General features: G+C 41.5%; 1 protein-coding gene across 5 annotated transcripts in view; it reads right to left on the bottom strand.

The window, feature by feature from the left end:
* Positions 1-23,521, bottom strand: part of CDK7 (cyclin dependent kinase 7) — a 42,956-nt gene extending 19,435 nt beyond the window's left edge. The window contains exons 1-5 of one of the 5 annotated variants that reach the window (XM_004058744.5): positions 22,877-23,521; positions 22,465-22,524; positions 5,402-5,435; positions 3,192-3,259; positions 2,334-2,402 (exon numbers count right to left, since the gene is read on the bottom strand). In XM_004058744.5, the coding sequence (XP_004058792.1) occupies positions 2,334-2,402; positions 3,192-3,259; positions 5,402-5,435; positions 22,465-22,524; positions 22,877-22,942 (297 nt within the window). In that variant the 5' untranslated portion in view covers positions 22,943-23,521. Of the gene's footprint in view, positions 1-2,333; positions 2,403-3,191; positions 3,260-5,401; positions 5,436-22,464; positions 22,525-22,876 lie in introns of those variants that run through there. The other 4 variants (XM_055367054.2, XM_055367055.2, XM_055367056.1 and 1 more) reach the window with 4 other exon arrangements.
* Between the last annotated feature and the right edge of the window lie 2,274 nt (positions 23,522-25,795).

Below are 25,795 nucleotides of genomic sequence, written 5' to 3' on the forward strand. Positions count from 1 at the left end.
TTCTGGTTTGAAAAGAAAGCAGTGCTTTGTCCTCTACTGCTTTCGCATGAAAGTAGCAAACACCTGTTGTTTCTGCTTGCGTCTTCTGACAATAGCAGTTAAGTGTTCCTTTGGGAAGCCATCTCTTCTCAGCTTATTCCACATGGTTAAGGTAGGACTGAGTCAACCTAAGGCCTCCAGAGGTAGGCACATGACCCAGGCATCCCCATTATCACACTGCAGTCTCCTGGCCAAGTGATTGGTTCAGGGGTACAAGACAAGTCAATCAACCAGGCCAAGTACTTGTGCTAGAATCAAAGAAAAGAAAGCACTTTCGTTCCTCAGGTATTATTAAACTCTACAAACATATACCTAGAAGCATCTGGAACATCATATTGAGAACTGTACACATGAAGAATGCAACAGAGAAGAAAATGGAGCTGAGTTAAAGTGTAAGACTGAGTCTTGATGGCATTATTTATGAGCTGTGCCTAATGTCAGTTTATTCTAGATTTATCAGTTAGGAACTAAAAGTTCCCCTTTTCTTTTTTTAAAATCAGATTTAAGGTAAAGCATACCCTTTTTAGTGTATAGTTCCATGAGTTTTGACAAATGCATCCAGTCATGTAACCACCACTATAATCAAAGCATAGTTCCGTAACCTCCCCAAATTCCCTGAGGCCCCTCCGTACTTACTCCTTTCCTTTACCCCAAAGCCCCCATAACCGCTGATCTGGTTTCTGGTTCCTTTCATTTTGCCTTTTCCAGAATATCATATAAATGAAATGGTTCAATACATAGTCTTTTTAGCCTGGCTTCTTTCACTTAGTATAATGCATTTCAGATTCATCTATGTTGCTGCATTTATCAATAGTGTGTTTCTATTCCTGAGTAGTATTTCAGTTTGTTTGTACAGTTAGAATGAGGGATGTTTGGATTGTTCCAGTTTTGACAATTATTAATAAAACCAAACATCTGTGTACCAACTGAATTCTGGCATATGTTTTTGTTTCTTTTTTTTTTCTTTTTCCGAGATGGGAGTCTCACTCTGTCACCCAGGATGGAGTGCAGTGGTGCAATCCATAGCCTAGTGGTGAGTCCATAGCCTATTATGATAGGTCCTTCCAGGATCAATACCATTAGTATTGTGATCTATAACAGGATCACTAATATTGTGATCGATACCACTAATCAATAATCTTGTGATCTAGCAATACCACTGCTAGGTATTTATCTAAAAGAAAGAGGCCGGGCACGGTGGCTCACGCTTATAATCCCAGCACTTTGGGAGGCTCAGGCAGGCAGATCGCCAGAGGTCAAGAGTTTGAAACCATCCCATCCAACATAGTGAAACCCCATCTCTATTTTAGCCGGGCATGGTGATGGGCGCTTGTAATCCCAGCTACTCAGGAGGCTGAGGCACGAGAATCGCTTGAACCTGGGAGGCAGAGGTTGCAGTGAGTTGAGATCGCGCCACTGTACTCCAGCATGGGTAACAAAGCAAGACTCTGTCTCAAAAAAACAAAACAAAAACAAAAACAAAAAAACTTGGCTTTCAAAAGAATGACATTACTCTGATTATATGTAAATAAGTTTCTTTATTTTTTAATATAATTTTGAAAGTTGAGACAGGATCTATGTGGTCCAGGCTGGTCTTAAACTCCTGGGCTTAAGCAATCCTCTTGCCTTGGCCTCTCAAAGTGCTGAGATTACAGGTGTGAGTCACTGCACTGGCCAGAAATAAATTTTAAATTCTTATAGGCTGCTGGGCATGGTGACTCATGCCTGTAATCCTAGCACTTTGGGAGGCTGAGGTGGGCAGATCACTTGAGGTCAGGAGTTCAAGACCAGCCTGGCCAACATGGTGACACCCCGTCTCTACTTAAATATATAAAATTTAGCCGGGCGTGGTGGCACCTGTAATCCCAGCTACTTGGGAGGCTGAAGTGAGAGAATCACTGGAACCCAGGAGGTGAAGGCTGCAGAGAGCCGAGATCACGCCATTGCACTCCAGCCTGGGTGAACAGACTGAGACTCCATCACACACACAAAAAAAGCAAACAAATCATACAGGTCTAATGCTCATTTCTCTAAAAATGACGTCAACTAGCTATGGGAACTTAGAAGGCAGAAATGCCAATGAAATCCAAATCTTTGTATGTAACACTGGGAATATCACTAAATGATTAGAAGAAAATAACTCGAGATCCTTTTGACTCAGAGTACATCCAAATTTCAACAAAATTAAGCTTTTTTTCTTTTACTACCAGTATCTTCTTAGGTAGAAAACAAATATTTAGGTTCTTGTTTGATAAACTGGGACAAAGGAATTTCTCCAGGAATCTTAATCTTACCTCCAGATCAGTTTCCATAAAATCAAAGACAAGGCTAATATTAGATTTATGTCCAAAAGCATCAAGGAGCTGCAAAGTTAAAAAATTAAAATGTGATTCACTATTTAATACCTGACAGTATCATAGCAACTGAGGCAATTTTTAAAAATTTAAAAAGCATTTAAACTGTTGGTAATTCCCTATAAAGCTTAAATCATTTGATTAAATTTGACATTTGTCCTTTTTTGGACAGTACTAAAGGAATTAGTATTTTGAAGCATAAAAATATTAAATTTTACTTAAAAAAAAATACCCAACCTCTTTCCCCAAATATTTGGAGTTAGAATTAAGAAATTAACCAATGAAAACCTCATTCCAGTCTCCAATTCAAAAGAAAAGTCCTAAATGTGATTAAGAAATCCTCTAAATAACAGCAGCTATCATTGAATGAATGAATACATTTTCTATGGTAGGCACTACTCCAGATACTTTACATCTATTCAATTGGCTAGTCTCACAACTTCCCTATGAGGCAGGGACTCTGGGGAGTTGTGAGTGAACACACTCAAGGTCTCACACAGGCAGAAAGAAAGGTTTTGAATTCAGGTTGACACTCTCAGCCACTATATGCTAGAGCTCCCTAGACTTCAAAATTATTTCCGACAAAATTAGCCTACATGTCAATATTTCGTTTATTTAATCAGTGGTATAGTTTTAAAGACAATGCCTACCCAAACAACTGGGATAGAAAATGTATTTCCTTTAAGCTTCTACAAGGCTCATCTAGAACAAGTCATCTTGCTGAGCCTTTAATCAACATCCATTATATTAAGAAAAGGCAGAGTCCCAAATCCCAGTAACAGTTTTGATCATACTCACACCAATTATATTTGGATGACTTAGCTCCTGTAATAATTTTATCTCTCTTAAGGCGGTTCTATTTATACCTATATAAAAAGGCAAAGCAAAAAGTGAATAATTCTGAAATCTCAAACCTTACAAACACTTCTTTTTTTTTTTTTTTTTTTTGAGATGGAGTCTCGCTCTGTCACCCAGGCTAGAGTGTAGTGGCGTGATCTCGGTTCACTGCAACCTCCGCTTCCCAGGTTCAAGCAATTCTCCTGCCTCAGCCTCCAGAGTAGCAGGGATTACAGGCACGCACCACCACACCCAGCTAATTTTTGTATTTTTAGTAAAGACGGGGTTTCACCATGTTGGTCAGGCTGGTCTCGAACTCCTGACCTCGTGATCCACCTGCTTTGGCCTCCTGAAGTGCTGGGATTACAGGCGTGAGCCACCACACCCAGCCACAAACACATATTTTTAAAGAAAGGTTAGTAATCTCAGAAAATAGTGAACATTACACACAAAAATAAGGGCTACTTTGACAATTTTTATGTCAAATCTGTTGTTCTTTTACATTGCTTTATTTTTATTTATTTATTTTTTTTGAGATGGGGTTTCACTCTGTCAGCCAGGTTGGAGCGCAGTGGCATGATCTCGGCTCACAGCAGCCTCCACCTCCCAGACTCAAGTAATTTTCCCACCTCAGCCTCCCGAGTAGCTGGGACCACAGGCGTGCACCTCCACGCCTGGCTAATTTTTTGTATTTTCGTTAGAGACGGGGTTTTGCCATATTGGCCAGGCTGGTTTCGAACTCCTGAGCTCAGGCGATCTACCCACCTCACCCTCCCAAAGTGCTGGGATTACAGGCGTAAGCCATAGCACCAGGCCTATATTGCTTTACTTTTAAAATAGCTTAACAAAGACTATGACAAATGGTGAAAAAAATTTCACCTTATCTATACCAGGATCTGAACACCACTACTAGACTAACAACATATATAAATGTGCAGCATATAGGTGATAAGCTTCCCTACTCTTGCCCTACAAATATTAGTGGCATATTGTTTGTGCTAAAAGCAAACTAGTGATAAGATAGTATATTTTCCAATACAAATGACAGATTTCAAAATTAAAAATTAGATACAGGCCGGGTGCGGTGGCTCGTAATCTCAGCACTTTGGGAGGCCTAGGTGGGCAGATCACTTGAGGCCAGGAGATCGAGACCAGCCTGGCCAACGTGGCAAAACCCCATCTCTACTAAAAATACAAAAAATTGGCTGGGCATGGTGGTGTGCACCTGTAATCCTAGCTACTCAGGAAGCTGAGGCAGGAGAATCGCTTGAACCCGGGAGGTAGAGGTTGCAGTGAGCCGAGATCGCGATACTGCACTCCAGCCTGGGCAACAGAGCATGACTCTGTCTCAAAAAAAATAAACAAAATAAAAATAAGATATAGTATTGGCACTTACACAGACAATGGGTCTCTTTTGTAAGAGCTATTTTATGATGACTCCTAATAAATAAGACTTTGGAAGAAAGTTTAATGAAATAATTTCCTCATGTATCTATTCCATAGTAAGCTTTATGTACTTTCATGAAAATGTATCCTGAATTTTCAAAGTAATTAGAAACTCAGAAACAGAAAAAACAATGGCTTGTAACACCTAAAACAGTAATGAAGACAGAAAGACAAACTAATTAAGCTTGCTGCCTTCCATTTATGTGGGTGATTTGGAATGTTTCTCTGAATATCCAGTAGGTAAAAATCACCAAATACTCCTTCTCTATGCTGAGTCTATCTTTACTCTTCGGGGACCCTGCAGTAACTCTATCCAGAACCATTACTAACTTATTAATTCATACTTTGCTCGTTTCTTCAGTGAGAATGAAAACTTTATGCTGGGCATGGTGGCTCAAACCTGTAATCCCAGCACTTTGGGAGGCCGAGGTGGGAGGATAGCTTGAGGCCAGGAGTTTGAGAGAAGCCTGAGCAACACAGCCAGACCTCATCTCTACAAAAAATAAAACATTAACCACAAGTGGTGGCACATGTTTACAGCCCTAGCTACTCAAGAGGCTGAGGTGGGAGAACTGCTTGAGTACAGAAGTCTGAGGCTGCAGTGAGCTAAGATTGTGTCTCTGTACTCCAGCCTGGGTGACAGAGCAAGACCCTGTCTTTTTTTAAAAAAAAAAAAAAAAAAGGAGAAAACTTTTCCTATCTGTCAGATTACATGAAATACTTACCATCTTTAGCTTCTGATCTATGTCCAAGTTTGATCTGGTAGAAACGGAAAAAAACCCAAATATATTAAAAATGTGTTAAATTATTTAGAATCAATGAATAATGTGTAAATACTTCAAATACTTCGCCACAGAAAAAAAACAATTAGCAACTGATATGTACCTACTAGGCAAAAAGAGAGTAGGAATCATGATCAGAAAGATAAAATTAATATAAGAGAGAATCAAATACCTACCCTTGTCCCTTAAGTTTCTGAACTACACATTCAAATAATAAAATTAAGAAAAATCTATTTTACCTTTTCAAGGTTCAATGTGGACCAAATAACTAAGGGTATCCTGATTAAAAATAAATACGTAACTTCAAATTAGCCTACTTGGGAGGAAAGATACAGAAAATAACATGCTGTATATGTATAGTTGGTAATAAGCCCAATAATATGCTCTAAGACACCACATTTTTCAAAAAGCAAAACTACAAATTGTGATGGTTAAAATGTTGTTACTCTGAATAAACATAACAAATTACATTAACAGGTTTAGTCTTACACAAAATAAATTACCTGGGTAAAGAACATTCTCTCACTGCTTTTTAGAAAACTGTCAGTAATCAAGAAAAGACTGGCGGGGCATAGTGGCTCACACTTGTAAATTCCAACACTTTGACAGGCCAAGGTGGGAGGATCGCTTGATCCCAGGAGTTTAAGACCAGCCTGGGCAACATAGCAAGACCTGTGTCTACTAAACATTTTTTAAAATTAGCCAGGAATGGTGGCACGTGCCTACAGTCCCAAGTACTCAGGAGGCTGAAGCAGGAGGATTGTTTGAGCCCAGGCTACAGTGAGCCATGATCACACTGCTGTACTCCAGCCTAGGCAACAGAGAGAGACTGTCTCAAACAAACAAACAAACAAAAACACAAGTGGCTCATGCCTGCAATCCCAGTATTTTGGGAGGCCTGGGTAGGAGGATCGCTTGAGTACAGGAGTTAAAGATCAGTCTGGGCAACATAGCAAGACCGCGTCTCTACAAAAAATGTAAAAAGTTACTGGGCCATTGGCTGGGTGCGGCAGCTCATGCCTGTAATCCCAGCACTTTGGGAGGCCGAGGCAGGTGGATCACGATCGTGGTCAGGAGTTCAAGACCAGCCTGGACAATATGGTGAAACCCCGTCTCTATTAAAAAAATACAGAAATTAGCCAGGCATGGTGGCACATGCCTATAGTCCCAGCTACTTGGGAGGCTGAGGCAGAAGAATCGCTTGAACCCAGGAGGCGGAGCTTGCAGTGAGCCGAGATCGTGCCACTGCACTCCAGCCTGGGTGACAGAGCGAGGCTCTGTCTCAGAGAAAAAAAAAAAAAAAGTTACCGGGGCATGGTTGCATGTGCCTGTAGTTCCATCTACTTGGAAGGCTGAAGTGGGAGGATTGCTTGAGCCCAGGAGTTCGAGGCTGCAGTAAGCTATGATTGCACCACCGCACTCCAGCCTGGGCAACAGAACAGGCGATTCTACTTCTAACAAACAAAAAAAACCACAGAATTTCTTAAAGTAGGCCATTTAGGATTCATCATTTGCTCACTACAGAGCCCCTGGGCCCTGAATAATCAGCAGTGGTAACCAGGGCCTCACCATGGGCCTCAGGTGAAACTCTGAGACATATTGGCTTCAGGTATGACACAGCACATTCACAGCTGTAGTGGCTACCAGGAGAGACTCCTGTTTGAGAAAATGAGAGGGAAGAGTAAAGGAGATTCTGTCTTGCAGCTTAGGGACCAGCTTGGTTGCCCTGGGGAAGAGCACCAGGTGGGCTACTAGGGTCCATGAATCCAGGCCTTGGCTCTTGGATGGCATTTCTGGACCTACCCCTGGAACAGAGGGGAACCCACTACCCTGAAGATGAGTCCCAGGCCTGGCAGCATCCAGCATAAGCTGACTGAGGAGCCCTGGGCCTTAAGTGAACACTGGTGGTACCCTGGCAATACTCCCCTCTTCATGGGCCTGTGGTGCTGGTGGACATAGGAGCAACTCCTCTGCCTGAAGAAAAGGGAAGAAAGAATGGTAATACAGAGTCTGGTAATACAGAGAATTCTGGACCTTATCCAAGACCACCAAGATGGTACCTCTATGAGTCTAGAAGAACTACAGCATTACTGGGTTCGGGGTACCCCCTAATGCAGATACGATTACAGTGACCAAAGACATAGATCGCAACACTCTATTCCCTTTGAATACTTGGAATACCTTCCAATAAGAATGGTACAAACAAGTCCAGACTGTGAAGACTATAATAAATACCTGACTCTTCAATGTACAGATGGCAGTGAACACTCACAAGCATTAAGGCCATCCAGGAAAACATACCCTCACCAAATGAACTAAATTAGGCACTAGGGGTCAATCCTGCAGAGAAAGATATGTGACCTTTTAGTCAGAGAATTCGAAATAGCTGTTTTCAGAAAACTCAAAGAAATTCAAGATAACACAGAGAAGGAATTCAGAATCCTATCAGGTAAATTCAACAAATACTTGAAAGAATTAAAAAGAATTAAGCAGAAATTCTGGAGTGGAAAGATGCAAGTGACATACTCAAGAATGCATCAGTCTTCGTCTTTTGGAGACAGAGTTTTGCTCTTGTTGCCCAGGCTGGAGTGCAATGGCACAATCTCAGCTCACTGCAACCTCTGCCTCCTGGGTTCAAGCAATTCTTCTGCCTTAGCCTCCCAGGTAGCTGGAATTATAGGCATGAACCACCATGCCCAGCTAATTTTGTATTTTTAGTAGAGACGAGGCTTCACCATGTTGGTCAGGCTGGTCTCGAACTCCTGACCTAAATGATCCACCCACCATGGCCTCCTAAAGTGCTGGGATTACTAGTGTCAGCCACCATGCCCAACCTTTTTTCCCTTTTTTGAAACAGAGTCTTGCTCTGTCACTCTGTCACCCAAGCTGGAGTGCAGTGGTGCAATCTCGGCTCACTGCAACCTCCGCCTCCCAGGCTAAAGCCATCCTCTCCACTCAGACCCTCCCGCCCCCCAAGAAGCTGGGACCACAGGCACAAACCACCATGTCAAGGTAATTTTTCTATATTCTGTAGAGATGGGGTTTCACCATGTCTCCCAGGCTGGTCTCAAACTCCTGAGCTCAAGTGATCCACCCACCTCGGCCTCCCAAAGTGCTGGGATTACAGGCATGAGCCACTGTGTCCAGCCGCATCAGCCTTTTAATAGCAGAATTGATAAAGCAGAAGGCAGAATTAATGAGCTTGAAGACAGGCTATTTGAAAACAGAGGAGACAAAAAAAAAAAAATAAAGAAACGAGACGTGCCTACAAGATCTAGAAGACAGGCTCAAAAGGGTAAATCTAAGTGTTTTGGGCCTTAAAAAGGAGGTAGAGAGAGAGAGGCAAAGAAGAAAGTTAATTCAAAGGGATAACGGGAAACTTCCCAAACGCAGAAATAGGTACCAATATTCAAGTACAAGAAAGTTATGGAACACTGGGACCTGGGGACGGTGGCTCACGCCGGTAATCCCAGCTACTCAGGAGGCTAAGGCAGGAGAATCACTTGAACCCAGTAGGCAGAGGTTGCAGTGAGCCAAGACTGGGCCACTGCACTCCAGCCTGGGCAAGAAAAACAAGACTCTGTCTCCAAAAAAAAAAAAAAGAAAAGAAAAGAAGGTTATAGAATACCAAGCAGGTTTAACTCAAAGAAGACTACCTCAACACATTTAATAATCAAACTCTAAAAGTCAAGGAATAAGAAAGGATCCTAGGCCAGGCACTGTGGCTCACACCTGTAATTCCAGCACTTTGGGAGGCCGAGGAGGGTGGGTCACCTGAGGTAGGGAATTCAAGACCAGCCTGACCAACATGGAGAAACCCCGTCTCTACTAAAAATACAAAATTAGCTGGGCGTGGTGGCACATGACTGTAATCTGTAATCCCAGCTACTTGGGAAGGCTGAGGCAAGAGAATCGCTTGAACCCGGGAGGAGGAGGTTGCGGTGAGCCAAGGACATGCCATTGCACTCCACACTCCAGCCTGGGAAACAAGAATGAAACTCCGTCTCAAAAAGAAAAAAAAGAAAAGAAAAAGAAAGGATCCTAAAAGCAGCAAGAAGAAAAAAGAAACCAGTAACATATAATGGAGCCCCCAATATGTCTGGCAGCAGACTTTTCAGTAGAAACTTTACAGGACAGGAGAGACTGGCATGATATAAAGTGCTGAAGGAAAATAACTTTTAACCTAGAATAATATATTCAGCAAAAATATCCTTCAAACAGGAAGGAGAAATAAAGACTTTCCCAGACAAACAAAAGCTGAGAGATTTTATAAACACCAGGCCTGTCCTACAAGAAATGCTAAAGGGAGTTCTTCAATCAGAAAGAAAAGACGTTAATGAGCAATATGAAATCATCTGAAGGTACAAAACTCACCGGTAATAGTAAGTACACAGAAAAACACATAATATTATAACACTGTAATTGTGGTATGTAAACTACTCATATCCAGCAGAAAGATAAAAAATGAACCAATCAAAAACAATAACAATTATTCAAGACATAGTACAACAAAGTGGGGAGACAAAGTTAAAACGTAGAGTTTTATTAGTTTTCTTTTTGCTTGTTGGTTTGTTTATGTAATCAGTGTTGTCATCAGTTTAAAATAATGGGTTATATTATTTGCAAGCCTCATGTAACCTCGAATCTAAAAACATACAATAGATACACAAAAAAATAAAAATTAAGAAATTAAAACATACCACCAGAGAAAATCACCTTTACTACAAGGAAGACAGGAAGGAAGGACAGAAGGAAGGAAAGACCACAAAACAACCAGAAAACAAGTAAGAAAATGGCAGAAATAAAAGTTCTTATCAATAATATCACTGAATATAAATGGGCTAAACGCTTCAATCATAAGACACAGAGTGACTGAATGGATAAAAAAAAAAAGAAGCCCCAATGATCTGTTGCCTACAAGAAGCACACTTTAATTATAAAGACACACACAGACTGAAAGACATGGAAAAAAAGATATTCACTGCCAATGGAAACCAAAAAAGAACAGGAGTAGTTATATTAAATAAAATAGATTTCAAGCAAAAACTGTAAAATGAGACAAAGTCACTATATAATGATAAAGGTGTCAATTCAGTAAGAGGATATAAAAATTGAAAATATATATGCACCCAACAATGGAGTACTCAGATATATAAAATATTTTTAGCACTAAAGAGAGAGGCAGACCCCATACAATAATAGCTGGAGGCTTCAACACTCCACTTTCACCATTGGACAGATCAATGCAGAAAATCAACAAAGACACATTGGACTTAATCCACACTACAGACCACATGGACCTAATAGATATTTATAGAAAATGTCATCCAATGGCTGTAGATTAAACATTCTTCTCCTCAGCAAATGAATGATTCTCAAGGACAGACCATATGTTAGGCCACAAAACAAGTCTTAAAACATTCCAAAAAACTGAAACCATATCAAGTATCTTTTCTGACCACAACGGGATAAAACCAGAAATCAATAACAAGAGGAATTTTGGAAACTATGTAATACACGAAAATTAACCAATACACTCCTGAATGACCAGTGGGTCAATGGACAGATGAAGAAGAAAATTGAAAAATTTCTTCAAAGAAATTATAATGGAAACACAACATACCAAAAACCTTGGGATACAGGGAAAGCAGTACTCAGAGGGAAGTTTATAGCTGTAACTGCCTACATGAAAAAAAAAACCAAAAACAAAACCTTCAAATAAACAATGATGCATCTTAAAGAACTAGAAAAGCAGGAGCAAACCAATCCCAAAATTAGAAGAAAATAATAAAAATCAGAGCAGAAATAAATGAAATTGAAACAAAAAAATACAAAAGATCAACAAAATAACAAGTTGGTGTTTTGAAAAGACCATCAAAATTGGACACATGTTCTTCAAGTTGCCCACTTGGATCTCTCCCAAGTGCACTTTCATTTCTTTCCTACTCTAGAGCTTTTTAATAAACTTCCGGCCGGGTGCGGTGGCTCACACCTGTAATCCCAGCACTTTGGAAGGTGGAGGCGGGCAGATCACGAGGTCAGAAGATCGAGACCATCCTGGCCAACATGGTGAAACCCCATCTCTACTAAAAATACAAACATCGGCCGGGCGTGGTGGCATGCGCCTGTAATCCCAGCTACTCAGGAGGCTGAGGCAGGAGAATCACTTGAACCTGGGAGGCGGAGATTGCAGTAAGCCGAGATCGCGCCACTGCACTCCCAGCCTGGCAACAGAGCGGGACTCCATCTCAAAAAATAAACAAACAAACAAACAAACAAACTTCCACTCCTGCTCTAGAAAAAAAAATCTCTCCTGCCACCATAAGAGGTGCTTGCTTCCCTTTCACCTTTCGCCATGATTAAGTCTGGATTTTTGGTACATGCCAGGCAGAAAATGCCTGACCAGTCCCAATAAAAACCCTGACCACTAAAAAACTTACCCAACCTTTAGACTAAAAGAAAAGGAGAGAAGATGCAAATAAATAAAAACAGATGTGAAAAAAGGGGACACTACAACCAATACCGCAGAAATACAAAGGATCATTAGTGGCTACTATGAGTAACTATACGCCAAGAAACTAGAAAACCTAGAAGAAACAGATACATTCCTAGACACAAACAACCTACCAAGATTGAACCATGAAAAAACTGAAAACCTAAACAGGCCAGTAACAAGTAATGAGATTGATGCCATAATAAAAAATCTCCCAGCAAAAAGCCCAAGACCTGATGGCTTCAATGCTGAATTTTACCAAACATTTGAAGAAGGGCTAGGCTGGGCACAGTGGCTATCCCAGCACTTTAGGAGGCTGAGGCAGGCCGATCACTTGAGGTCAGGAGTTCGAGACCAGCCTGGGCAATATAGTGAAACCCCATCTCTACTAAAAATATAAAAAGTAGCCAGGTGTGGTGGTGCATGCCTGTAATCCCAGCTACTTGGGAGGCTGAGGCAGGAGAATACTTGAACCCAGGAGGTGGAGGTTGCAATGAGCTGAGATGACGCCACTGCACTCCAGGCCTGGGTGGGCGATAGAGCGAGAAAAAAAAATTAAAAAAATAAGAGGGTAGGGTAAGGGAGGGGAAGGGGAGGGGGAAGGGAGGGGAAAAGGAGGGAGGACGGAGGAGGGGAGGGGGCTAATACCAATACTACTCAAACTATTCCAAAAAAACAGAGAAGTAAATACTTCCAAACTCATTCTATGGGGCCAGTATTACCATGATACCAAAATCAGACAAAGACACATCAAAATAAGAAAACTACAGGCCAATATCCTTGATGTACATTGATGTAAAAATCCTCAAAAAATACTAGCAAACTGAATTCAACAATACATAAAAAGATCATCATGACCAAGAGGGATTTATCCTGGGGATGCAAGGACGGTTCAACATATGCTATAATCAATCAACGTGATACATCATATCAACAAATGAAGGACAGAAACTATATAATCATTTCAATTGATGCTGAAAAAGCATTTGATAAAATCTAACATCCCTTCATGATAAAAACTCTTAAAAAACTGGGTATAGAAGGAACATACCTCAACATAATAAAAGCCATATACTACAGACCCACGGTCAGTATACAGAATGGGGAAAAACCGATTTCCTTTAAGAGCTTGAACACACCAAGAATGCCCAGTTTCACCACTGTTATTCAATATAGTACTGGAAGTCCTAGCAAGAGCAAGCAAAGAAGTCAAATTCTTCTTGTTTGTAGACGATATGATCTTTTTTTTTTTTTTTTTTTGAGACGGAGTTTTGCTCTTGTTGCCCAGGCTGGAGTGCAATGGTGTGATCTTGGCTCACCACAACCTCCACCGCCCAGGTTCAAGCAATTCTCCCGCCTCACCCTCCCGAGTAGCTGGGATTACAGGCATGCGCCATCACGCCTGGCTAATTTTTTTTGTACTTTTAGTAGAGACGAGGTTTCTCCATGTTGGTCAGGCTGGTCTCGAACTCCTGACCTCAGGTGATCCGCCCACCTCGGCCTCCCAAAGTGCTGGGATTACAGGCATGAGCCACCACACCTGGTGACAATATGATCTTATATTTGGGAAAACCTAAAGACTCCACCAAAAAACTACTAGAACTGATAATTCACAAAAGTTGCAGGATACAAAAATCAACGTACAAAAATCAGTAGCCCTGCTATATGCCCACAGTGAACAATCTGAAAAAGAAATCAAGAAAGTAATCCCATTCACAACAGCTACAAATAAAATTAAATATCTAGGAATTAACCAAATTAAGTGAAAGATCTCTAAAATAAAAACTACTGAACGGGTGCAGTGGCTCACGCCTGTAATCCCCGCATTTTGGGAGGCCAAGGCAGGCGGATCATGAGGTCAGGAGTTCGAGACTAGTCTGGCCAACATAGTGAAACCCCGTCTCTACTAAAAATACAAAAAATTAGCCAGCTGTGGTGGTATGCGCCTGTAATCCCAGCTACTCAGGAGGCTGAGGCAGGAGAATGGCGCAAACCCGGGAGGCACAGGTTGCAGTGAGCTGAGATCGCACCATTGAACTCCAGCCCAGGCAACAGTGCGAGATTCCGTCTCAAAAAAAAAAACAAAAACAAAAAACAAAAAAACAAAACAAAACAAAAAAACTATCATTGGTGAAAGAAATTGAAGACAATACACCAAAAAAATGGAAAGATAATTCATATTCATGGATTGGAAGAATCAATATTGTTAAAATGTCCATACAACCTAAAGCAATCTATAGATTCAATGTAATCTCTATCAATATACCAATGACATTCGTCATGGAAATAGGAAAAACAATCCTAAAATTTGTGTGGAACCACAAAGACCCAGAATAGCCAAAGCTATCTATCCTAAGAAAAAAGAACAAAAGGGAGGAATCACATTACCCGACTTCATACAACAAAGCTATAATAACCAAAACAGCATGATATTGGCATAAAAACAGACACACAGACCAATGGAACAGAATAGAGAACCCAGAAAAAAATCCATACATCTACAGCAAACTCATTTTCAACAATGGTGCCAATAACATACAATGAGGAAAAGACAGTTTCTTCAATAAATGGTGCTGTGCCTTAAGCAGAGGTTAGGTTTGCTGTACAGATTTAAGTTGATGCCTTCTGCATTGATAGTCTCTAGAGATTTAGTCTTTCTAGTCTTTCTTCTCTTCCTGGTGCAGAGAGGGAGACACCCTGTCAAAGAGATACTCCTTTACAAACGTACACTTCCCTTAAAAAAGGGCAACTTTTCAGAACTACTCCTGTATCTGCAGTTTCTCAGGATAACCAGCTCACAACAATCAACATGCCAAAAAGGCATATTTTTGAAACCACCTTTGCAAAAATTACAACAGTGAGTAAAACGTGATATAGCTGACTCCATCTTTGCTTTTTTTTTTTTTTGAGACAGAGTTTTTGCTCTTGTTGCCCAGGCTGGAGTGCAAAGGTGCAATCTCAGCTTACTGAAACCTCCGCCTCCTGGGTTCAAGCAATTCTCCTGCCTCAGCCTCCAGAGTAGCTGGAATTACAGGCATGCACCACCACGCCCGGATAATTTTGTATTTTTAGTAGAGACGGGGTTTCTCCTTGTTGGTCAGGCTGGTCTCAAACTCCCAACCTCAGGTGATCCGCCTGCCTCCGCCTCCCAAAGTGCTGGGATTACAGACATGAACCACTGCACCTGGCCCTATCTTTGCTTTTAATCTCACAAGCTCTTTGCTCATTCCTGAGTGTTGGCAATGCTAACTATGGGAGAAATTCAGTTTAGAGTTTAGCTTTAAAACAAAGATGATTAACAGTCCTTTCCCAAAATTAACCCACTCCTTGCTCAGAGACTAAAAGCATCTTTGTAAAATTACACGAGGTTAGAATTATTGTTTAGGAGTTATGTAGCCAAAAGTAACAAGAATTTTGCAACCTCCACAATTGCTCCTATAGATAACATCACTATTGTAAAACGTAAAACTGGTGGTTGGGGTATCTTTCAGACCTTGCATTTTGATGGACCAATTGGTGCCACTTGGACCAGGAGCCCATATGAAGAAACTGACTCAACCAGTTCTGTGACCACTACTCAGGAACTGAGTCAGGGAAAGAAGACAGTTTCAACTCCCTACAATTTTATCCAAGACCCAACCAATCAGCATTCCCCATTCCCTAGCCCACTGCCTACCAAACTATCCTTGAAAAACCCTAGCCTCCGAATTCTCAGGGAGGCAGATTTGAGAATTATCTACTGTCTTCCTCACTTGGTTGGCCCTGTGACAATTAAACTCTTTCTTTGTTGCAAACAAAATAAATAAGTGGTGCTGGGAAAACTGGATATCCATATGCAGAAGAATGAAACTAGACCCATATCTCTCATCATATACAAAAATCAAATCAAAATGGTTTAAAGACTTAAGTTGAAGACTTCAAACTATGAAACTACTAAAAGAAAACAGTGGAAAACCTCTCCAGGACATTGGACTGGGTAAAGTTCTAGAGTAATACCCCACAATCACAGGCAACCAATGCAAAAATGGACAAATGGGATCACATCAAGTTAAGATGCTTCTGCAGAGCAAAGGAAACAACACAGTGAAGAGAAAACCCACAGAATGAAAGAAAATATTTGCAAACTATCCATCTGATAAGAGATTAATATCCAGAATATATAAGAAGCTCAAACAACTCTACATGAAAAAAATCTAATAATCCAATTTAAAAATGGGCAAAAGATCTGAGTAGGTATTTCTCAAAAGAAGACGTACAAATGGCAGACAGCATAAGAAAAGGTGCCAACATCACTAAGCATCAGAAAAATGCAAATGAAAACTACAATGAGGGCTGGGCCCGTTGGCTCATGTCTGTAATCCCAGCACTTTGGGAGGCTGAGGCAGGCGGATCACGTGGTCAGGAGTTCGAGACCAGCCTGGCCAACACGGTGAAACCACGTCTCTACTAAAAATACAAAAATTAGCCGGGTGTGGTGATGCAGTGTGCACCTGTAATCCCAGCTACTCAGGAGGCTGAGGCAGGAGAATTGCTTGAACCCGGGAGGCGGAGGTTGCAGTAAACCGAGATTGCGCCACTGCACTCCAGCCTGGGCAACAGAGCAAGACTCCATCTCAAAACAAACAAACAAACAAAAAAAACCTACAATGAGAGAGCATCTCACCTAAGTTTAAATGGCTTTTATCCAAAAGATAAGGATGAATCCTGGTGAGGGATGTGGAGAAAAGGGAACCCTAGGTACACTGTTGGTGGGAATGTAAATTAGTACCACCACTATGGAGGACAGTTTGGAGGTTCCTCAAAAAACTAAAAATAGAGCTATCATATGATCTAGCAATTCCATTGCTATGTATATATGCCAACAGAATCAGTATGTCCAAGAGATATCTGAACTCCTATGTTTATTGCAGCACTATTCAGAATAGCCAAGATTTGGAGGCAATCTATGCGTCCGTCAACAAATGAATGAAGAAAGAAAATGTGGTGCATATACACAAAGAGTACCATTCAAAAATAAAAAAGAGGCCAGGTGTGGTGGCTCACACCTGTAATCCCACCACTTTGGGAGGCCAAGGCAGGCAGATCACTTGAGGTCAGGAGATAGAGACCATCCTGGTCAACATGGAAACCCCGTCTCTACTAAAAATACAAAAAATTAGCTGGGTGTTGTGGCATGTGTCTGTAATCCCAGCTACTCGGGAGGCTGAGGCAGGAGAACTGCTTGAACCTGGGAGGCGGGGGTTGCAGTGAGCCGAGATCGCACCATTGCACTCCAGCCTGGCGACAGAGGGAGACTCCATCTCAAAAAAAAAAAAAAAAAAAAGAAAAGGAAGGAGCTAAGAACAGTTGATTTTAAAATTCTTAACATTTTCCATACATAATAAAAAATAGAGTAATTTCATAAAGCCCTCTACTCCATCACCCAGATTCAACAGTGACCAATATTTTGCCACACTTACTTCATTCATCCAACCTCTCCTTTTTGTTGCCTAAAATATTTTAAAACCCCAGACTTCATGTCATTTCACTCCAACATACTTAAGTAAGCATCTCTAAAATATAGACATTCTTACATAACCACGCCATTTTGACACCTAACAAAATTAACAATAATGCCACAGTAGCATCTAATATCTAGTTCCTATTCAAATTTTCCTGATTCACATTTCCCAACTGTCTCATAGAGTAGCCAAAATGATTTTGAAGAAGAAAAACAAGGTGTATGGGAGTTGACAGATTTTAAGACTTATTAAAGTCACTGTAGTATTTCAACAGCAATGGGAAAACAAACAAACAAACCCACCACTGGAACAGAATAGTGTGCCCAGAAATTGGACCCAAGTTCCAATACTGGAACTTGGTATTGCAAGGGTATGGGGAATTTGGCATTACAACTCATTGGGAAAAGGACAGACTATTAATAGTACTGGGACAACTGAAGAAAAAAATACTCAATCTTAGCCAGGCACAGTGTCTCATGCCTGTAATCCAAGCACTTTGGGAGACTGAGGCAGGAGGATGGCTTGAGGCCAGGAGTTCAAGACCAGCCTGGCCAACATAGAAAGACCCTGTCTCTATTGAAAAAAAAAAAAATACTGGATCCTCATATAACAAAGGAAAAACTTGTTGATGGAATAAAGATCTAAGTATTAAAATCAATATTTTAAAAATTTTAGAAGAAAGTACAGAATTCTTTGTAATCCAGAAACAGGAAAGCACATAAAAAGGAAGCCTTTAAAGGTTTCAAAAAAATTAACAAATTCAATCATATTAAAATTTAACTCTCAGTACCTCAAAGATACCATAAATAAACTAAAAGCCTTGCCAAAGACTGGGAAATGATATACGCAATGTGTATTTCTGACAAAGCATCAACATCCAGAATATAAAAGAATTCTGGCTGGTTGCTGTGGCTCACACCTGTAATCCCAGTTCTTTGGGAGGCTGATGCTGGAGGATTGCTTAAGGCCAGGAGTTTGACACCAGACTGGACAACAAAGTGAAACCTTGTCTCTATTAAAAAAAACAAAATGTATGAATAAGTCCAATAAATCAATAGGACAAAAAAACTACGTAATCCAACAGAAAACAGGAGAAAATCTAAGAAGCCAGTAAGTGTAAGAAAAGATGATGAACTTTACCAGTAATCAGAGAAATGTTAATTGAAACAATAAGTACATACTATTTTCAATGTACGTAATTGACAAACATTTTAAAGTCTGACAATGCAAATGATGTTGAGAATGTGGTGGGACAGTAAACTGGTCCAATCATTCTGGAGAGCAATTTGACCATATCTGGTAAAGCTGATGGTTGTGATACTCTGAAGCAACAATTCATAATTTGTTTCAATTATAGATACATTCTCTAGAGAAACTCAAACCTGCATACAAGATGACTCACAGATGACTATCCAGAGAAGGAATGTATTAAATGAAAACATTAAAAAGCAGCCTAAATGTTTATCAACGAGAGTTTCGATAGAAAATTTCAGTGAAGTCATATAATGGAATCTAATAATTAACGAGCATGAATCAACTGGATCTACATGTATCATATGATATAGAGGATTTCGGAAATAATGTTGACTCAGAATAACAAGTTGCAGGCTGGTGTGGTGGCTCAAGCCTGTAATCTCAGCACTTTGGGAGGCCGAGGTGGGCAGATCAGTTGAGGTCAGCAGTTGAGAGGCTACGGCAGGAGAACTGCCTGAGCCTGGGGAGGTGGAGGTTGCAGTGAGCCGAGATCACGCCACTGCACTCCAGCCTGTGCGACAGAGTGGGACCCTGTCTCAAAAAAAAAAAAAAAAAAGAATAACAAGTTGCAGAAGAATATACCAAATATACATATATAGCTTAAAGTATGCAATACTGGCTGAGTACAGGGGCTCACACCTGTAATCTCAGCACTTTGGGAGGCTAAGGTGGAAGGATCACTTGAGCCCACGAGTTGAAGACCAGCCTAGTCAACATAGTGAGACCCTGTCTCTACAAAAAAAAGAACAAATTTAGTGGGGCATGGTGGCATGCACCTGTACTCCTAGCTGGTTGGGAGGCTGAAGCAGATGGAATGCTTGAGACCAGGAGGTCAAGGCTTCAGTGAGCTATGATTGTGCCACTACACTCCAGCCAGGGAAACACACAGCAAGTTGCTGTCTCAAAAAAAAAAAAAAAAAAGGAAAGAAAAGTATGCAATACTATATACTGTTTTGAGATACACAGATTTAAGACACACACTGAAAAATGAGATATAACCCAAAAGGCCATCAATAGGGGATTGGTTAAATAAATTGGGAAACAAATTCCACATAATCTTTTTAAAAGGATGAGATACATCAGTATTTCTAAAGTCCAAGACTCAACAGGTGAATGAGTACAGAGTAACTTATTTATTGATTCCTTCCCTTTTTATAAAATTAAACACATCCTAGCAAATGAATGGGAGTAGAAATTATGAGTGTTGGAATAAGGTCTACTACACCAAATCCTCAATGTTCATAGTAGAAAGTATAGACAACGTCTAAAACTGGGGGAGAAAAAACACCTCAAGAAATAGGCCAGGCATAGTGACTCACACGTGTAATCCCAGCAATTAGGGAGGCCTAGGCAGGACAATCACTTGAGGCCAGGAGACTAGCAGGGGCACCATGCCTGGCTAATTTTTGTATTTTAGTAGAGACAGGGGTTTCGCCATGTTGACCAGGCTGGTCTTGAACTCCTGACCTCAGGTGATCCGCCCGCCTCGAGCTCCCAAAGTGCTGGTATTACAAACATGAGCCACCACGCCCAGCTGAAAGGCCAATACATTTTTAACAGTGTCTACAAATGTACTAGCCATGGCCCTAGGTACAGTGTGAATGGAATTAAACAGACAATAAACTCATAGATAGGAGGATTTCAAATTTCGACAAATGCCACATCGATGACAGAAATATAGCAAAGCATAGGGAAGGAGGGAGGCATACCTGTAGCTGGAATGAACAAAGAAGGCCTCTATGGAGGAGACATTTGAGTGAAGCCTGGATGATAAGGAATCAGCCATGCCATGTTCTAGAGGGAAAATATACCAACCAAGAAGCCAGACCAAATGCAATGATCCTGTGATTCTGGGACTGGAATAAATTTAATTTGTACAGGGACAGAAAAGTCAGTGTGGCTATGATATAGTGAACCAGAGACAGAATTAAAAAGATGACTAGGCCAGGCTTGGTGGCATGTGTCTATAGTCCCAGCTACCTTGGAGGCTGGGATGGAAGGATTACTTTAGTCCAGGAGTTGGTGGCTGCAGTGAGCTATGGCTGTGCCACTGCACTCCAACACTTCCACCTGGGCGACAGAGTGAGACCTCCTCCTGCCCCGCACCACAAAAGAAAGAAAGATGAAGAAAGATTCAGGAGAGTTAAGGGTTTTAAAGGGAGTGGCTGTAGTGGTGGATCATAAAACATAAACCAGAAAACACAGACATAAAAAAAGTAAAAAAGTTTAAAAAAAAAAAAAAAAAGGCCAGGCACAGTGGCTCACACCTGTAATCCCAGCATTTTGGGAGGCCGAAGTGGGTGGATCAACTGAGGTCAGGAGTTCGAGACCAGCCTGGCCGACATGGCGAAACCCTGTCTCTACTAAAAATACAAATATTAGCTGGGCGTGGTGGCAGGTTCCTGTAGTCCCAGCTACTGGAGAGGCTGAGACAGGAGAAGTGCTTGAACCCGGGAGGCAGAGGTTCCAGTGAGCCGAGATCACACAATTGCACTCCAGCCTGGGCAACAAGAGCAAAATTCTGTCTCAAAAAAATAAAATAAAATAAAATAAAATAAAAATAAAAAATAAAAAAATTATGGCAGGAATAATTGAGAAGAAGGAGTCAGCCAGGTTTTAAATGAATGCAAGAGAGTACCTGGAGGCTGGAAGATGACCAAAAAAAGGGAGAATTAATGTTAAATATGGATAACTTCCAAGGAGTTAGGGTTTTTGAAGCAGGAGAAGCAGATTCAAAGTAGCAATGGTAACAAAAGAAACATCAGGACACCTGGATTTAAATCCCAGCCTCAGCAATCACTAGCTGTGTGATCTTGACAAGTCACCTAATCACTCAGTCTCAGGTACCTCAAGTATAAAATAGGGTTACTTTTAACCACTTTATAGATTGTTTTGAAGGTTAAAAGAAACAATGTAGGTGAACGTGAGTTATGTAATTATGACCCAAATCTTTTTTTTTTTTTTTTTTAAGATGGAGTCTCCCTCTGTCACCAGGCTGGAGCACAGTGGCGCCATCTCGGCTCATTGCAACCTCCACCTCCCAGGTTCAAGTGATTCTCCTGCCTCAGCCTCCCGAGTAGCTGGGATTACAGACAGGTGCCACCACACCCAGCTAATATTTGTATTTTTAGTAGAGACAGGGTTTCACCATGTTGGCCAGGATGGTCTGGATCTCTTGACCCCAAGTGATCCGCCCACCTCGGCCTCCCAAAGTGCTGGGATTACAGGCGTGAGCCACCGCGGCCGGCCCGACCCAAGTCTTTTGAATTAATATAAGAAGCTACTGAATCCGACCCAGGTCTTTTGAATGAATATAAGAAGCTACTGAACTCATTTTAGACTTCACATCAATGTTGTTAATGCTAGTGAAAGTCTTTCATGGTAAATCTGTACACAGAAAATACAGATACGACACACTGAGTGGATGCAGGTGAGGTATAAACAGTGACCTAGAAAGATCACGGTATCAAATAGTTCTGAGGACCGAAAAGATGGGCAGTACTTGCCCACAACATATGAGTTTATGCAGTGAAAATAACATACAGCTTCTTCTTCACTTCAATAGAAATTAAAACGGGTTCAACCCTAGAGTTCCGTTTGGGAACACAAAGCACTAATTAATTATTTTGTCTCTGAAAATGACATGAGTAACTCATTATCAGAGTATGGTCAAGACTAATAAAATGGCTATCAGTCAATTAATAATACAGACATCTTCAAGGAGACTTGAAGAAAAACAACATAAAAAGGTAACTCACTTTCTTAATGGCGACAATTTGGTTGGTATTCTTATCTCTGGCCTTGTAAACGGTGGCAAACTAGAAAGAAAAATAGAAATAACATAAGTTTATGGGAGTTTTTGTGTTTGCCTTTTTGCATTTTTACGTTTCGCGAAGCAAAGAGCCCAGAGTTCCTGAGCAGACTCGCGGCGGCTGGAAACGTGGCGGGTCAGTCTCCGTCCAGCTCCAGGCTACTCTTCAGCAAGGAGAGGCCCCTCAGGGATTCACCCCCAGGATGTAAAGAAGGGGCAGCAAGTGCGTCTGGACGGTTTTCCCCAACGAGAACGAGCAGCCAAGCCAGACCTCTGGCCTCCACGGGAAAACCCGCAAAGGTGGAGGCGGCGCGGGGCTGTCAGCTTGGGGCCCTCCCCGTCCTTCCAGAGAGCCTCACCTGTCCCTCCCCAAGGAAGTCCAGCTTCTCATAACGCTTTGCCCGAGACTTCACGTCCAGAGCCATCCGGCGCCGTAAAGCCCGACTCCAGCGAAAGGGGCGAGCTCCCAGGACAACACGAATTTAAAGCTACCTTAAAGCCTCCAACAGCCACTTCCGTCCACCGGGCTCCGTCGCTTTAGTATCCCCGCCTCACTTCCGTGGTGGGCGGAGGAAGCTGCGCTAGGCCCAGGCGGTTGGCGTTCCCCACCCGTCACGTGACGCCTGTCGGTGCCTGAAGTGGGGCATCTTCAATGGCTGCTGTGTCACTCTGTTGCCCTTTTAACTTGGGTGTTTTCTACATTACTAGGGACTGGTCAGCGTTCTAATTTGGTGTTCCATGTTCGGGGTTTGGTAGGTGTCTGTGAATGTAGAAGGTCTGGCCTTGTACCTGTTCTCGCTTTTTGGTTCTTGCTCGAGCGCGTCCTGTCGCCGTGGTTGCTATGGACGCCAAACCCTGCTATCTCAGATTACTGAGACGAGTGCCAAGTTCTTACGGGCTGGTCAAGAGTATTCTTAGTACAGTCCCTTTATGAAGAAGCAGGCCCAGGAAAACAAAATCCAGCTCAACTGAAACGTGCTGTGGGAATCAGCTTCTAGTCCTCAGTTTTCTACTCGGTAAAATGGAAAAAATAATGAACTACATCACAGGAGATTGTGGGTATTAAATGAAACATGCAGAAAGCTTAGACATTAACAATTAATTGAGACAGTGCTCAATTAACTTAGCAGTAATGAGTACCCAACCCCTTGATTATCATAAATTGTCATAACAAACACACTAATTCATTTATTCAAAAACATATTGAGTGCTTTTCCTTTTTCATTTTTCCCTCTCTTAGGATGCTGATATTGAGTGTTATCTATGTGCCAAGCACCATTGTAGAATCTGAGATAGTAGGGAGCAAAGATCCCTGCCTTCCAATGGGAGGAGATAAAAAAACAAGTCAAATATGTGTTATGATACATAGGTGATAAGTGCTATAGAGAAAATAAAGCAGATAAAGGATAACAAATCAGGGCAGGGGCAGGGATGGAGGTTTTAAATAGGGTGGTACAAGAAAGGCATCACTGAAAACCCACTGGAGGGGCTGGAGCAGACAAGTGATATGACCTGACTTGCTTTTAAAAGGTTCACTCTTGCTGTTGGGAGACTATATTATAGATTTTGAGGGACAAGAAAAAGAAAGAAGGCCTATTAGAGAACTATTGCAGTAATCCAGATGGCTCTACTAGTGGATAATTAAAAGTTTCTGAGCCAGAGCAGCTGTCAACATGGAAATGTGCCCCCCTCCCCCTGCCTTTTTTTGTTTGTTTTTGAGACAGTCTCACTCTGTTGCTCAGGCTGGAGTACACTGGCCCGATCTGAGCTCACTGCAACCTCTGCCTCCCGGGTTCAAGAGATTCTCCTGCCTCAGCTTCCCGATTAGCTGGGATTACTGGCCTGCTCCACCACACCCAGCTAATTTTTGTATTTTTAGTAGAGACGGGGTTTCACCTTGTTGGCCAGGCTGGTCTTAATTTCCTGACCTCAGGTGATCCACCCTCCTCGGCCTCCCAAAGCGCTGGTATTTGTAAGTGTAAGCCACTGCGCCCAGCCTACATTTGATATTTCTAAGAGTTGAAAATCCTAAGTTTCAGAGATATGTTGAAGAAAGTAGCAAAATACCAAGGCCAATAATTTAGTTATTTTTTTTAACTCCGGAATCAGACTGCTTGCATTTGAATAGTGGCCCTATCAGTATTCAGCCACTAGATACAACTAGGGCAAATTACTTACTTTGTTTCCAGTTTCTTCGTCCCTAATAGGATCTACTCAAAGGATTGTTCCAAGGCTTAAATGACCTCACACCTGCAAAGCCCTTAGAATAATGTTTGACAGTTAAGTGTTTACTATATGTTAGCCATTATCTTTCAGTCCCTTGTCATTACTTGGGTCTAGGCAAAACTCACATTGCAGAAAAGACACCATCTCTCTTGAGGCAAGTCATACCTAGTGATGCTGTTGTCATAGTTTCTTCTGACAGGTATCACTGAAATAATAATTTAACCTCACTTGTAGAAATAAGCTAGTGAGTGGCAGGGTGCAGTGGCTCACACCTGTAATCGAGCACTTTGGGATGCCAAGGCAGGTGGATCACCTTAAGTCAGGAGTTCCAAACCAGCCTGGCCAACATGGTGAAACCCCATCTCCACTAAAAATACAAAAATTAGCTGGGTGTGGTGGCAGGCACCTGTAATCCCAGCTACTAGGGAGGCTGAGGCAGAAGAATCACTTGAACCCGTGAGGCGGAGGTTGCAGTGAGCAGAGATAGCACCATTGGACTATCACCATTGTTGCCTGGGCAACAAGAGTGAAAACTCCATCAAAAGAAAGAAAGAAGGGAAGAAAGGAAGAAAAGAGAGAGAGAGAAGCTAGTGAGCTAAATTTGATGATGCCGTTGTGAGACTTGAGGTCCCCAAGTGTGCCATGGCGTATGAGTTGATAATCAGTGTATTACAGCATGCTGCTGACAAGTAAATTCCCATTCTGGGACATTTAAAATAGGATAATGAAGACAGCGTTTAGATGATATTCTGAGACAGTGAGATACTGTATATATAAAATATCATTTGAGCACTTTGAACCAAAAGAAAAAAAAAAGAAAATAGCATTACACATTTGCAAAGCATTTTTCAGTTTAAAGCACTTCCATGCATCTGTATTAGCCAACTTGTAAGATGGCCATGATGATCCTTGCCTTCCGGTATTCATCCTGTTGTCTAGTCTTCTCCCACAATGAAACAGGTTGTTCTGTGTGACCAATAGAATATGGCTGAAGTGTGATTTATGAAGCTAGAACATAAAAGGATGCTGTTGACTGGCATGCTTGGATTATT

The sequence above is a fragment of the Gorilla gorilla genome, chromosome 19 (genome assembly GCF_029281585.2).
Source record: "Gorilla gorilla gorilla isolate KB3781 chromosome 19, NHGRI_mGorGor1-v2.1_pri, whole genome shotgun sequence".
Taxonomy (NCBI): domain Eukaryota; kingdom Metazoa; phylum Chordata; class Mammalia; order Primates; family Hominidae; genus Gorilla; species Gorilla gorilla.